We start from the raw sequence: 16185 nt of genomic DNA on the forward strand, positions 1-16185 counted from the left end.
GGCCACCCCCCGCTTCCACCTGGTTGATTTTTCTATTTCCCAGGGCCTCTTTAGAAAAGACAACAGGATTCCCTTCAAATGCGATGCTCAGCTTCAATTAATAATTTATTAATAAAATGTCTGTTTAGTGTCTACTATGTGATGGCGGTACCATGCAAGATTTGGGGGATATTTAGCATGAATGATATCTAGCCAGCTGAGCCTCAGAGGGACACACGTTTTTTAAAAAATTTTACTAGAGTATAGTTGATTTACAATGTTGTATTTGTTTCTGCTGTACATCAAATTGAGTCAGTTATGCATATACATATATCCACTCTTGTTAAGATTCTATTCCCATATAGGCCATTACAGAGTACTGAATAGAGTTCCCTGTGCTATACAGTAGGTCCTTATTAGTTATCTACTTTATATATAGTACTATTGCTATCTTGCTGCAATGGCATTTTCTGCAAAGCAGAGAACTCTCTCCACAGGCTCACTTCATGCCCTATGGGTTCCCAAGGAAGCTCATCAAAATGCCAGTGCTTGCTGTATGCTTTTCCAAAGAGGCTGAACTCAGAAGCTGGTAGGATTTGATTTTTATTAAAAAAAAAAAAATCACTTCCTTATCCTCCACCTGCTCTGTACCCTGCTGCTCACCCACAAACCAATAACCCAAGTCAGAAAGTTGCAAAAGCCTGACTTTTATGAAGTAATGTTTTAAGGCTACTTTTAAGTGAGTCCTTCCCCAGGTTGTGTACCCTCCGACAGAACTGTAACCCAAATCACATACTTTCTGTGCTTCTGTAGCATCTCTTGGATGAATATTTATCACCGAGCTACATCAATTTTCTCAAAAGAAAGAAAGAACTAGGATTTCTTGAGTGCTTACCATGTACTAGACACCGTTTTTAGCCGTTTCACCTACATGATCTAATTTAAACCCTCGTAAAGGGAGGTGATGAGGCAATATCCTTTTTTTCCATGTGACAGATGAGAACTAAGGCCCAGAGACACTGAGTAATTTGGCTGCCAACTGACTCTGCCACAGCTGATAAGTGGCAGAGCAGGATACCATCCACTTCCAATGCTCTTACCTTCCAGCTATAGCCCCCAGATCAAACCCCAACTAAGAAAACAGCAAAAATACTCATGTATTTTTGGAATACATGAGGAATGCTGGCATGCGAAAACTGGTGCTCTGGGGTAAGCTGTGTTTGTATCTAGGATTGGGTCTTAGGAAAATGTAGGTCCAGAGTTGAATGCACATAAAATGACCCAGGAGGTGCATTTTTAAAGTGAAAAAATGAAAAATGGAAAGTGAAAAATCCAGAGGTTCCAGGCCCATAGGCGTGGGCAGGCCTGGGATGGACATTGGTAAAAAGCATCTCCCATGATTCTGGGTCAAGTCCTTAAGCCATTCTTTTTTTTTTAAAGACTGATTTTTTTTTTTAATTGAAGTATAGCTGATTTACAATGATCAGGAGAACAGCAAAGTGATTCAGATAGATAGATATTCTTCTTCAGATTCTTTTATATATTATTAATAATGTATAAAAGAATTATGTTATTAAGAATATGTCTTAATATATACTAAGAATTATGTATAAAAGAAATATGTTATACATTATTACAAGATATTGAATATAGTTCCCTGTGCTATACAATAGGTCCTGTTGTTTATCTATTTTATGTATAGTAGTGTATATCTGTTAATTCCAAATTCCTAATATATCTGTCCCCTCGCCTTTCCCTTTTGGTAACCATAAGTTTGTTTTCTATGTCTGTGAGTCTATTTCTGTCTTGTAAATAAGTTCATTTGTATCATTTTTTTTATGTTCCACATATAAGTGATATCATATGGTATTTGTCTTTCTCTGTCTGACTCACTTCACTTAGTAGGACAATCTCTAGATCCATCCATGTTGCTGCAAATGGCATTATTTCATTCTTTTTAATGGCTGATAGTATGTCATTGTGTGTGTGTGTGTGTGTGTGTGTGTGTGTGTGTTTGTGCCACATCTTCTTTATCCATTCATCAGTCGATGGACATTTAGGTTGTTTCTATGTTTTGGCTATTGTAAATAGTGTTGCTATGAACATTGGGGTCTTAAGCCATTCTTTGAGTTCTGGGTCCTGGTCCTGGGTGTGATGCCCTGTGTGAGTGTTGGCAATCTCATTTATCTCAAGAGAACTCAGTTCCCTCATCTGTAGAAGCATAAAGGGTGAAAAAGTGTATTTTCTTCATTGCTTCATGGAAGGGTATTATTTGCATTGTCTCATAAAATTACTCCCCCAAACCTGATAGAATGTGAATACTATCATCTCCTCCATTTTGGAAATGGTAGAAATGAAAGTCCAGAGCATGTGACTGGCTTGGGCAAGACCACACAACCTGATTCTAGTCAGAGCTAGAGTGATGAAATCACAGCACTATGCTAGAAGTTTCCCCCAAGTTCCAGGCTCCAATGGCGTGCTACACTAAGGACAGATCAGGTTCAAAGATTCGTTTTGCAAAATAAATGTATTTCCATGATACGTGTTCATACTGGTTAGGGGAGTCCACTGGGATTGAGGTGGTGGTGTCTTCTTCCATCCTGGGTATTAAACAATTATTCCAGGAGTCCACAGGGCTGGGCACGTGGACCTACAGCAGTGACCACTAGGGGGAGACTTTCCTGGAAAACCTCAGGTAGTGAAAAATGGATAGTGCAAACCGCTAAGATTTGTTTGCCATTTCGTGGCAGATAGGATTCCCCTCCCAAGAGAGTTATAGCCAATGCAGGTGGAAGCAGGGAACTTGTATCTTCAGGGACCTAGCCCTTTCTCCTTTGAAGCTACTGCTTCTTTATCCAACCTCCCCAAGGGACACCCATCCCTCTGTCCATGCCCTGTGTTCCCAAAGTGGGTTCCTAGCAACATTCCAGTAACTGGATCTCAAGCTGTGAACTGGTTTTCCATAGAGAAAAGAGATCAGACGTCAAAAGTATCTGGGAAATGATGGGCTATACAGAGTTTGACAGTTTTTTTAACCATGAGATTTTTCAGAGCTTTAATTTGCTCACCTGATAATAATAGTAATAATTATACCAGTTACAGCCTCATGTGTTTATCACTTTTGACATGCCAGGCACTGTGACATGTGTTGTACATGTTACCTCACATCGTCCTCACAACAACCTTAGGAGGGAGGTGATAGTGTTGTCTCCATCTTGTTGATCAAAAAGAGGGGCTCAGAGGGGTTGAATGACTTGGAGCAAGTAACAAGAGTACCAGTGATGGGACCACGATCAGAACTCAGGTGTGTCTGAGGCTAAGTCCATCACACTCCGCTGATACCTCTCTTTCAAGAAGGTGGCAGGGTGTACAACCCCCCCTGACCTTGTTATCATGCCTCATGTAGATTCAGGGTCTGGAGGTCGAGTAGAAAACAATAGGGAAAATCAGTGACCCCAGAGGAACTTGGGCCTCCCCTTTCTGGGACCCCTTTTCTCTTCCCCAGACAAAGCAGGATAAATACAGATGCATTTAGGAGGAGAGGGGAAATTAGCCTGGTTTGAGGAGAAAAATAGCCTCTAAGCCCTTGCTTTTGACCTGCCCTGAAATATTTTCTAAATGCATCAGACAACAACAGGCTGATATAAAGACAGGGATGCTGACTGCCTCTAAATGTTGTCATGGGAATCGTAATGGCTTTGTTTTTCACAAGGGAAGGAAAAAAAAGTTTATGCCTCAAATTAGTAGGTCTGTCATGTTCCAAACTGTTTACATTGTTAAAAATGGATGTTGACATGTGAATACTTATTATCTAATGCAGACCCAAAAAATCTGCCTCTCTCAAGGCAACAACTGGGTAACAAGGGGTTCTCATTAGACACGAGGGTCTAAAGCTCTCACTCCCAATTCTGGAATATGGGGTGACACTCCTCATTCCCCTCCACCCCGCCCCAGAGCTCAAGTTGCTTCGGAGCCTCTGGGACTCTGGTCAAACTTCCCTCTTCAGAACCCTCAACCCACAGAAAGATGCTTGGAGACCCAATCAAACAGTCTTAGTTTCCCAGCAAGATTTCTCTACTGCAGTGGTTTTTAAAGTATGGTCCCCAGACCAGCAGCATCAGCATCACCTTGGAACCTGTTAGCAGTTCAGCTCCTCTGGCCACACCTAGTGAATCAGAAGCTCTGGGGTGGGGCCCAGGAATTAGGTTTTAACACTCCTCCAGGAGATGCTGATATGCACTGAAGTGGCTCAAACTTGAGAACCACAGGGTGGCCCACGGCTCCCTCCTCTGCACTCCCACGCACTCACTACCTTCTGCAGTCTCTTCATTACCCCTCTGCTCTATTTTCTTCTCTTCATCCTCTACCCACCCCAGTTCAGGGCACTGCCCACCTGGATGACTGCAAGAGTCTTCCAGAAGGTGACTTCAACTCCAGCCCACCCTCCCCCAATCCAGTCTCCACTTAGAAACCAGAACTGTCTTTTGAGAAGGCAAAATGGCCCTACCAGTATCTTACCTACAGCCCTGCAATATCTTCTAACTTCTCCCAGTTCAAGGTCACTAAAGGGTTTGACCTTCACCTGCTTGGGTCAGCTACATCCTCCCAACTACCACACCCGACAAAGCATAAGGAGTGAAGAAAGAAGAGAACTGAGTTTCCAGTCTGTTCTGGAAAATAGCCATTCCCATCATACCCCAGTGGGAAATAACCTAAGCATTAGAGTCAGGCAGACATGGGTTCAAATTCAGCTTCATCACTTAGCAGCTATATGACTTTAGACAAGCAAGAGCTAGCCTCGCTCAGAGGCCCATGTCCTCGACTCTGAAGGGGAAGGACAACACATACATGGCTGGGTCATCGGAGAGTTCAAGGACAAAATGACATAAAGGGCCCAGCCCTCTGTCTGGCACATAGTAGGGGGTTAATAAATTATAGCCACCACCTAGCCCAGTCACCCAGCTAGTTAACGCACAGACTCAAGGGGACCAACTTTTGATGCTCACCATGGTAGCCAGGAAAGTTGAAAATAGCATCTGTTCCCCAAAAGGCTAATCATTCCCAAGACCCCGGGCCAACAACCTGACTCTGTTTATCTCTCCCTCACAATTTGTGTTTTTCCCCCTGCATTAATTTACCTTACATTTTGCCATTTGCCTGCACAGTTTTCTGAGAAAAAAAACGTCTCCTGGATGTCTTACCTGGGATGGTTTCTGATAGTGACATTTTCCTTCAGGCAATGAACATTGGGAAGTGAGGAGTGGCACACTTTTCAACAACAGCCCGGAGCACAGACATGCCACCCCAGGCGCGCAGACACACACACACACACAACACCTACACACTGGAACTCAGACGGACCCGCAGGTCCACCCAACGCGGACACATGTGTGCACACAGACACCAGGATTCTCTGTGCCTTCATGGATTAATGCCAAATCCAACAACACCTGGACAAAAGAGCTAGAAAAAGCCATACGGTACCTTTCGGTGACTTAAGTGTCGCCACTGTCCAGTCACCCTCAGAACTTCCTAAAAAAACAACAATGGAGAGATGCTGATCTATCTGTTCACGGGCTTCCCATGTGTGCTGTGCCCTCAACGCCCAGATGCTCTGCAGGCACCCCAGCTGCAGCCTCCAAGGGGCGCAGGTCTCAGGGGACCAGGAAACAGGGCGAGGGACCAAATGCGCAATTACGATTATGTGAACACTTCTCTCCGCAAGGCCCTGAAGCACGATTAAGATAATACCCAACACAGGATCAAGAGCGGTTCCCCTGAAGAAAGCCTAGATGTTTTCAGGGAGAGAGAGAATTCCTAGGTGGCTCTAAATTTCAACCCTCTAAGAAAGAAAACAAAGTTTTAGTTACATGAGGTCACTTTGGCTAATAACGCTCTGTTGACAAGAGATAAATTGTGATCCTCTTTTATTGCAATCCCCCTGCTAAAAAGGTGGGGGGAGCATCATTAGCTCCAAATTCAAGGTCGGGGCAGGCTCTGCTGACTGCAACTTTAAATGCTAGGTGGCAGGCTGGGTGGAGTGGAGACCCCACATTCACAGTGCCTAGCACACAGTCTGTGTTTGAAAAATACTGTTGAATGAATGAATGAATTCAAGGTTCTCCACGGGGTCACTCTTCCTGAAGTAAGGAAATTCCCCTCAATGCTAAAGGAATCAAACTTGTTATCTGAGAATCCCATAATGCCTGGGACTTTGATTATAAATCAGTTTCTCTAAATTGAATTCCATTTTAGAGGTACTGGATGGGCCCTGGGGGAATCTCTTATTATTAGGAGAACCCCATAGTGACCCTTTTGTAAAGGATGGTGAGAATGACTATGGCTACAGCCTACCCCGCTCCTCGATAGACCCTCTCTGTAAGATCGGGTTTTACTCAAACCGAGGCAAACCTGTGCACGTGCCTGAGCAGCAGCCTCTGCCCACTGGCTGGCGGCCTGACCAATCAGCGTGCGCTACTAGCTCCAGTTTCCTTTCTTAGGAATCTACCTGGAAAAACCAAGTCCTCAACGTTTCTGCACAATTTCCAGACATTTATCAGGCTGCCAGCTGGGAAGAGATGGAGGGAACAGTCTGTGATCTGAATGATTACAGAGCACAGATCCGGCCCCATTTAAACATTTCTGGTTGGCCTCCCAGGCGTGCCAAAGGATGCTCAAATTGCCACGTTCCCCCTGCGGATATGAGCTCTACACCCTCATCACTAGCAACAGAGGGGAAATTGGAATAACAGGTGAAGAGTGACGAACTTAAAATTAAGTGGGACCCGCCTGGGACGCCTTCATGTTTCTTCTCCCTCTGAGCCAGGATCATTGACATCTGGAAATAGTGATGCGGCCCCAGATCTTCCTGTGCGGCGTGGACACGTGCCTGACCGAGTCACTGAGTCACTAAGCCCAAGGAAGCCGTTTGCTCCCAAATCAAATCCACGACTGCCTTGAAGGCAGGAAACAAGCTGTGGTCACCTCTGTCCCCACTATCTAAGACGGGGCAAGACAGTAACAAGTTTTGTTTCGTAAATCCAAAGCTAATAAGGGCACTTAATAAGACAGCACACAAGCTACCAAATATATAGCAAGGCCCCATTATGGGCCTGGTGACACTAATGGACATTACATAAATATTTTTTGGGTGAAAAATTAAATGCTTATGTAAAGAGGATGGGCCTACGGCATTGAGAGGAAGCGGCCATGAGGGAACTTTCTGGGAGAGGAAGATATTTCTTATCCTTACTGGGATGCTGATGACCCTAGTGTATGTATATTTTCAGTAGTCACACTATTGTGAAATTACAATCTGAGTAGTATACTATTCATAAGAAATTATACCTCAACTGTAATGCACCTTAAACATGTTATACCTCAATTGTACTCAGCATCATGAGAAAACTTTTACCTTCAAACAAAGAAAACAATTAATAGCTTAGTAAGTCCTCCCCCACAAAGAGGAAAATGGGCCTTTCAATCTTTTTTTTTTTTTATTTTGGCCTGGTTATAACCTCTGGTGCCAGAAATTGCTCTGTGAGAGACAGCATCGTTTCGTGGGAAGAAGATGACCTGAATCAGGCTATCCCAGATATGGGTCTTGGCTCTTTAGGTGTGACTTTGGGAAAATTACTTAACTATACCAAGCCTCAGTTTCCCCATCTTTTGACTTTGGGACTGATACCTCCTTCAGAGGTGTGCTGTTTGGGTCAATGATACTAGCTCACCCTCCTCCATAACAATGACAAAAGAAAAACTAGCAGAGGTTAATTCACATTTGAGGGGCTTATGCATCACGTAGGGTTTTCACACATGATTCCTACAGAAAGAGCAAAAAAGAATTCCTGCCACAGCTAAGTGCATTGTTGCTGTGGCTGTAAAAAGTGCTATTGGAAAATGTAACATGGTACTGGGAAAATAGTCCATAGAGTGTCAAATAGCAACAGAGAAAATATTTTCTTATTAAATTCTTGAATTAAAAAAAAAAGGCACAGCCTTTTATCAATAACGCTGTTACTTCCTGTCTCTTTCTCTAGCTGGGCAGCATAAGTTGCACTAAAGCATCTGAAGGGCATGCGGTCAGGAACCTTTAGCAGCTGAGGATTTAAACTCTCAAGACACCTAGAGGAAAAACTAAACACGGAGCCAATAGGAGCTAAATGCCAACATGCAGGCAATTTCCACTTGCAAAGCCCATCAGGAGCTACATAACAGAGCGGTCTTTTCCCAGTTCTGGAGGCAGGAATCACCCATCTCTGAATCATCAGGTGATCCTTCGGGAGATTTTCACAACTGTCTTTGCAAACATTGACCTATGAGGAACCATAAAGCGGGTCCTTGCATTGTAACCACCTATCCACAGGTGGCTCAGGCCAGAGGGTTTGTGTGCTTAACTGAATTTTCAGGTTACAGTTTGGCTCAGTCGAGAACAACACACACTTCTTGACTTTAGAAAATACTTAGAAAATGTTTAAACCCACATTTCTGACTCAGTAAGGAGAGTTAATGGAGTGAAACAGAATCTTTCTCTGATGGATTGTAGGAGTCATAGCTCTGGGCATATGGACCTTCACTGTCCAGGCTACTGATGCGGAGAGTGAAGAGGTTTGGGCCACCTCTTTGCTGGCCCTAAGCACAACTCAGGAAAGTCATCTGCTGTTTGCTTCTTGCTTGTTTGTTTTATCAGAGTCCCAAAGTGAGTTAGCTTTCAGGCACATCTTTCCCATCAAACTAGAGTGAAGGATGTGGACCCAACTCTCTATTTCCTTCAAAGTGAAATCTACCAATTGCATGTTAATCAAGGTACCAGTGTATTTGGAAATTCAAGGAAAAATATGACCAACAAACAATTCTGGTCTGGAGACTTTCATATGGGGCAGTATTGATTGAGGGCTGACCATGTACCAGGGTAAGCACTTTCCCTGCACTGTATCATCAAATCTTGCCAATAGACAATTAGTTGGATATTTTTATTATCTCCATTGTACACATGGGGTAACTGAGACCTGGAAGGTTGAGTAATTTCTGCAATAAACGTATGAACTAGATCTTAAACTCAGCCCTGACCAACTGCAGGGGCAGTGCTATATGCCACCATCTTGCTGATGATCTCACGCTCCTGACATGATGTGGGTGGTGTCTGTCACGTGGCATTATTCAGTGGTTTTACAAATATGTATTGGGAGGGCTTATTAAGATCCCTTCAAGAGTGATCACAGGCCACAGAAGCAATAACCGATTTGTCCTGTGCCAGCAGAGATGAGGTGGGCTTTACCCTTTGTGGAAGACGGCAGAGAAGAGGAGGAAAAAGCCAGGAATCATGCAGTTTTAGAACATGTCAGACCTCTGCAGATGTTAGTGGGTCACCAAATACAGACCCCCAAGTTTATTCACCCCAAGGAGAAGAAGAGCCGAGGGTGAGGTCTGGAGTGATTTTGAAAACACTGAAGTGAGCATTTATTTTGTTACTATTACATGGACTAAATGCTTAAAATAATATTTGAGTTATTGATAAAACAAGATTTTTTTAAAATTACATAGTCCAAAGGCGATATTTGATGCTTGTGTTCTCTGGTGCTCTGCTAAGACCAATCTTCCCAAATAGCTCTACATGGTTGAAATGGCAGGTGGGGGATGGGAAACGTTAAAGAAAGGAATAAAGGGAAGGACTTTTGAAATGAATAAAAATACTAGTTCAGAAAAAAAAGAAAAGATCCCTTCATGGTGCTACATGCTGGGGATACATCGATGAAAGGGACGGACTTGGTTCATGCCTCAGTGGGACCTACAATCAAGGGACACCAGATTAAATGTCTGCAGGATGGATGAAAGCGTTGAACAAATAATCATTCAACTTCATCACTCCTTCTTGTACAGAGTACAGTGAGGTTTAGCCTCTTACATTTCCCTAGTGTATGCTAACATTTTACAATAACTGGCCAATGAACTCCTTGGGAACGGAGACCGTTCTATAGTCACATGCTATATAGGACCAGATGTTACATTCCCAAACCCCTGAATTATAGAAAGAAAGGAGCTCTCTTTAAACATGAATGTGATTTCAACAAGCAAACAACAAAAATAAAATTAAATAAATAAAATAAAAATTAAATTAAATCAAATCAAATTAAATTAAATAGATGGGAAGTCTTGTTTGGGAAGAATTTATCTCGGGAACTACCAATAATTCCCACCCTTTTCTCCCCAGAGTTGGTAGTGAATGAAGGAGACACATTTAATGGTCCACGGGTATTCTAATGACTAGAATGAGTAGAACTGTTTAATTTTCCAATTTTAAAATTAGAATGGAGCTTGGAAACTAGAGAGTTCAGGTTCTTCGTTTTTCACACAAAGAAGCTGAGGTCAGGGGGTTTTGGTGACCAACCCACTCGATGTTCTGAATATTAAAGTCTCCAAGAGAACACTGATTTTCCAGAGGTATTTTTGAACTTGGCAGTTAACACTAAAGGTTGTCCAAGTCTCCCCTTATTTACTGAATTGAAATTTTTAGAAAATGAGTCTGGTTATCAGAGACTGCAGAGCTTTCCACAGCAAACCATTTTTTAAACAACTTCTCTACTGGGTGGTAATGATTTTGTTAATGAAATGCATTTCATCATTCACAGCACAGTCACATTATGCCTTAATAGAGAACCCTTGAAATAATGTTTATTATGGGATTTGCATTTCATTTGGGCAGGCAGACTCTGGACTCCTGGGTAACCCATCGGGTCATGCATTCACTCAGTCTGCCCCTCACTGGACCTCACAGGACCAGTGACTCAGATAAAGCTTGTGAACTCCAGTAATAGTCAGAAAAGAAGGACCAAGAAGAAGAGGGTCACATCAACCACAGCCAGGATCGAGGAGGGTACCCCAAGTGAGACCCTTCCGAGTTTTTAGAAGATATAGGGGTGCTCCCTTCCAACTAAGCTATTCTTTGATTCTTGTCAAAGACAAGCTCATTCCTTCATTCAACAAACACTTCAGGAGTCCCGGCTTTGTGGAAGAAAGTGTTACTCAAGGAGTGTCAAATAAACTTTCAGAATGCAAGTTTAATTCCAAATGCACTGCAAACATTTGCTATACCAAGAAGCCCTGAGTCAATGCTGGACAGAATCGAGGAATTCTGTTGGAAGATCCATTTATGATTTACCCAAAGAGCTATTGGGTGTTGAGGGGGAAGGAAACACTGGGCCTAAGTTGAAGAAATGAGTTGTTTTGGGTAATAGGACCAGTTCAAAAAGAAAAAGACGTCTGGGTGGATTATTTTTAATGCAAAACAAGAATCAAGTATAACAGCAGATGCTCTTCATCACCTAAGTGCAAGGCTCAGAAAGGGAGGTGGGCCACTGAACAGTGCATGAAGGCTTCTGCAGTTACATTGGCACAGATGCCCTGACTCTTTCTCTCCTAGGCAACAGCTCCCTTCCCTTCCTAGTAACATCTGAGTTTATCTGAACACGTTTAGGATGTATGTGCTCTGCAAACACACAATACGGAATAGAAGAAATCTGTGGTCATGGGTGTAGATGAGGGTTGAGGTGGGTGGAAAAATTCAACAGGAAACGTGGGAGATTACTATGTAAAGTCTTACGAGGCTTGGAATTTAGGCAGCACAACCCGTGCCCTCAGAATTATAAGCACCCCTCAAACCCTCTTCAAACGGTTCCATTTGGAAATCGTGGGAGATTGAGGAATAGGAATTCCTAAAGATGGACTTCTGGTTCGAACGCTAAGCTCCAAGTATGTGTCTGGCCCTCTGTTGGGGACCAACGTGCTCGTTTTATGAATCTGATGTCTGTAGACCGTGGTTCCGACAGCAGCCTAGACATGTGATCATGTCTGTGCTTTGGTTTCTGTCCTGAGTTTGTAACAAAATTAGGATATTTCATACTGGAATGGATCAGCACATGTCTCCTCTCCCATCTCCAATGAGGAGCTTGGCAGTGGGGAGAGGAAATAGGATGAGAAGCTGATTATAAAAGAAGGCGTGGGGTCTGGGAGTCTTCTGCCCGCCCCAAAGCTTGACTTTGCTGTGGGTGCTGCTTCCATCCTATAGAACGGGGCCACGAGTCATTTGTTTGGGAACCTGGGTCACCGTCAGACTCCCTCATGTACAAATCGAGGGAATGGACTGAACCCCAACCCACCCAGGGCTGTAGGAAGGGAGCAGCAGGAGCACAGGCTCTGCAGCGATAAAAACACAAGTTCAAGTTGCCCACAGGCTGCTTGATTGGGAGCAAGTTAAATTAGCCTCCCCGAGTCTCAGTTTTCCTAATCTGAAAATTGGAGCAATACTTATGCCTTCCTCTTTGGAGCGCTATGAGAAAATAAGACAGTGTCTATAAAAGGGCCAATGCAATGTCTGGCACTTGATAAGAACTCAGGTAATAGGAGCTCCAGGCTCCCCCCCACCCCCCAACACCAGAAATGTTTACATCTGGAAATTTTGAAAGATAGATAGATGATAGATAGATAGATGATGGATAGATAGATAGATGATACATAGATAGTAGATGGATAGATAGATGATAGATGATAGATACATAGATAGGTGATAGATAGATGAGATAAGAAAGACAGAAAAAGGAGTAGAAAAAAAATAGGGGATAAGGAAATCTAGAAGGAACAGAAAAGTACAGGAGAGAGAGAGAAGAAACAAAACGGCACTTACCGACAGCCTTCAAGGAGGCGTACTTGTTGAGCTCTTTGCCAGGCGGCTGCTGTTCGTAGGGGTTGGAGATCTGGCCCAGGCTGGGGTAGGAATGTGGATGGCCCATCTGCTGGAGCAAAGGGGAGGTGGGCACTGCGTTGTTCATCTGGGTGGTGTCTAGACGTGAAGAGAACAGACGGAGATGGTCACCAATGGGGCAGGACCTTCTACCCACTCCCACCATGGCCACATCCCTTGAGACCAAAACTCCACACCCTTTGGGGACACAAGAGGGAGGGCAGCCGAGGATGGGCAGGTATATCGGCAACAACCAACTCTGCATTGGAGAGCAGCCGAGGATGGATGGGTAAAGAGCAAAGGATTCCCCTAGAACACTTCCATCTCCCCCCAGATTAACATAAGGTCCTATCACTGCGGGGACTACTTTTATCAAAGCAATATACATATAAAAAGATGACCAACTTCAATAACAGTCAAGGAAATGCAAGTCAGGACAACGGGAGGCCACTCCCCTGCCAAGAGATTGGCAAAAATTAAAGGGACTGAAGGACGCCAATCTAGCAAAGATGTTGGAAACTGGACAGTCTCATAAACTCATGGTGGACATATGATTTGCTGTATCTGCAGAAAGGAATCTGGCAGCGTGTATGGAAATTTAAAATGCATGTGTATGTTGACCAAATAATACCACTTCTAGGGATGGAGCCTTCAGCCTACAAGCAACAGAATGTGAGGATATTTGTTCAGAGCTGTTCTTTGCACCATGGTTTGTAAAGTGAACAACAAAAACCACACAGAAACAACCTGAACTCCTATCAATGTAGGAACGCTTAAATTATTGTACATCTGTATTAGGTACATAATATGTACATACATATGATGGGCTACCATTCAGCTGTTAAAAAAATGAGTTAAATATCAGTTGACTATACATGTCAGACTGGAGAGTTTCTTACGGTTTATATTGTTAAGGCAAAAAAAGCAAATGTCAAAGTAATGCGCATAACAGGGCATTTGGTTTAAAGAAAAGAAAATCTGCATATTTTTGTGTGCTGTGGTTTGCAAAGACTGAAAAAAATAGGTAAAAACACACAAAATGAATACTGGCTACTTAGAGGGACTGGAATTTATGGGGAAAAAGGTTCAAGAAGTTTTCTCTCAGGAATTATTCTCTGAGCTGTTAAGGGTTTCTGTCTTCGCCGAGAACAATGGGATGGACGGACTGAAGGCAAGAGTGAAATGGGAGTCATGGAGTCCAGGTGAGAGAATTATGGCTCAGTTTCAGGCAGGAAGCAAGGGTTCCCTCTATCTTCACGAAACACATCTGGAGATCCAGATCAACATGGCAGTAGTTGCTAGCAGTGCCTTGAAAGGTCCCCTTTACCAGCACGTGTACCCATTTCCCAGCCACTGTGTCAGTTGCTCAGAATTCACAGGTGCCCCTAACATCCAAAAAATTGTTCTCGGCTGATGGGAGCCACCATCCTGGGCTTAATCTGCTTAATGTCCCTCACCCTTAACACCCAGGGTGGGTGACAACCAACGCCCAGCTGACACTAAGGTACCGAGACCAGCCCTTGCCTCAAGGTGGGGATAACTTTATAGAGCAAGGGGGGCTCCAGAGTTCCCATGGGTTGAGACAAGTTTAGGGCAGGGGTCAGCAAACATTTTCTGGAAAGGGCCAGAATGTAAATAGCTTAGGCTTTGCAGGCCATCCAGTCCAGAGACGACTCGACTCTGCCCTTGTAGCAAGAAAGCTGACATAGACATTATGTCAGCGTGGCTGTGGGTCAATAAAACTTTATTTAAAACTTTATTTACCAAAATAGGTGGCAGCTGAATTTGGTCCACGGGCCATAGTTTGACAACCCCTGGTCTAGACTTTATTTGAAACTAAGAGCCCCATCCCTGTGTGGCTCCTTTATCTTTCCTATTTTGTTTCCCTCACCACCTTAGAGAGGTGTGTGTGTTTTACTCCCTCAGAGTCTCATACACCTGAACCCCTCTCTCAAGCACTGCTGCTTGTAGGCAATTCAACCCATGACATATATAGAATAAGTTTGGCTTTAGAAACCAATACACTCGAACGGAAAGAAGCAGGGTTACCACAGCTGAGACACAGAGATGAGAGTATTTTTATCACTGCACATGCATGGGCCATCCCACAAGCCCAACTGTCTAATGGGAATATCGCCAAACATAAGCCAAGTCGCCCAGCCGCTGGCCAGCATCTGAGGAGGCGGGCATGTCTCTCTGCCATGATAACTTTTTGGCTGGGATTCAGCTGGGGCGGAAGAGTCCTAAGATTAACGAAGTCATGGTGGAAATGTTGTCTCATGCGAATTACAGCTCTCCCTGTAGCCTGGACCCCACATCCTCTGACATTTTCCTCTCTAGAGCAACCTGCTGGGGAGGTCTGTCTGCTTCCCCTGGGCATATCAGGCCAGACATGCTTGTGCCCAAATGTTGGTGTAATAGGAAGTGATTTACTGTAAGTTCTCATTGTTTGCTGCTCTGTGGGTTTTTTTCCCCAACACACACACACACACACACACACACACACACACACACACACACAAACACACACATATTTTAGTTGACAGCTACTACTCTGTGTATTCAGAAGTACCAGTTCCAGGCACTCTGCTTCATCCCCATTTGACTCATGTGATGAGCTGCCAATCACTGTAACTCTCTTAGTTTGGGTTTTCCCAGAAGTCACTGAGATAAGGACTCAAGTACAAACATATTTGGGAGGTGAAGTCAGGCAATACTGCAGACAAGGGGTGAGGGGGCGAGATGGGAAAGAGAAAGAGGCAGATAAAGAGTGCAATGCCCAGCAAGGGGCAACTGTGGAGAACAGGAGTTTAATCCCACTCTGGCATTCTGGTAAATGGCGTTGACTGCATGTCTCAGAATTCTGTCAGCCCACGGGCAAGTGAGCCCCTGAGTATTTATGTGCCAGCTCCCATCAGTCGTTGTTTGAGGGCTGCTTCTGGGAGACAGTAATTCCTCAGCACTTGTAACCTACCATGTTCATGGGCACAGTGAGCTCTGGTGGCCAGAAAAACTCTTACTCAGAGCTGTAAGTCAGAGCTGGCAGTTGGAAATTAGGCCAGTAACTCACCCTTCTGGTCGCACAGTGAACATGTGATCCAAGTCAGACCAATCACAGCACCTCCTTCTCCTCACAGTGATTGGGCCAGAAGTGAGCATGTGATCTAGGCTGGGCCAATCAGAGTCCTTCCCTGAATTTTTTCTATTGGGAAGCTTTGGAGTCAAGGAGCCAGGAGGTCATGAATTCAAATGAGTTTGAACCTACCATGTGAAGAAAATCTTTCTTCATTGTGAAAGAATAAGGAAAGAAGCAGAGGAGATAGGGAAGTCCCTTTCTGAATAAGCTAGTGTGCTTTGGGTTTACTATCACGTGCAATGTAAGTTCTGACTAGTACAATTGTTGTCCGGAATCCCTCTGGGAGGCTGGAACTGACCAGAAGGGAGGCTTCCCATGGGGCCTGCAGAGTGCA

The 16185-nt window shown here is 43.9% G+C and overlaps 1 protein-coding gene across 3 annotated transcripts in view; it reads right to left on the reverse strand.

The window, feature by feature from the left end:
• The window catches only part of SHISA9 (shisa family member 9), a 447725-nt gene that overhangs the window by 170673 nt on the left and 260867 nt on the right, over window positions 1-16185 (reverse strand). For 2 of the 3 annotated variants that reach the window (XM_060285262.1, XM_030883998.2), the window contains exon 3: window positions 12659-12814. In XM_060285262.1, coding sequence (XP_060141245.1) covers window positions 12659-12814 — 156 coding nt within the window. Of the gene's footprint in view, window positions 1-5463; window positions 5512-12658; window positions 12815-16185 lie in introns of all 3 variants that reach the window. The other variant, XM_030883997.2, reaches the window with a different exon arrangement.

This window comes from Globicephala melas, chromosome 15, assembly GCF_963455315.2.
Source record: "Globicephala melas chromosome 15, mGloMel1.2, whole genome shotgun sequence".
Lineage (NCBI taxonomy): Eukaryota > Metazoa > Chordata > Mammalia > Artiodactyla > Delphinidae > Globicephala > Globicephala melas.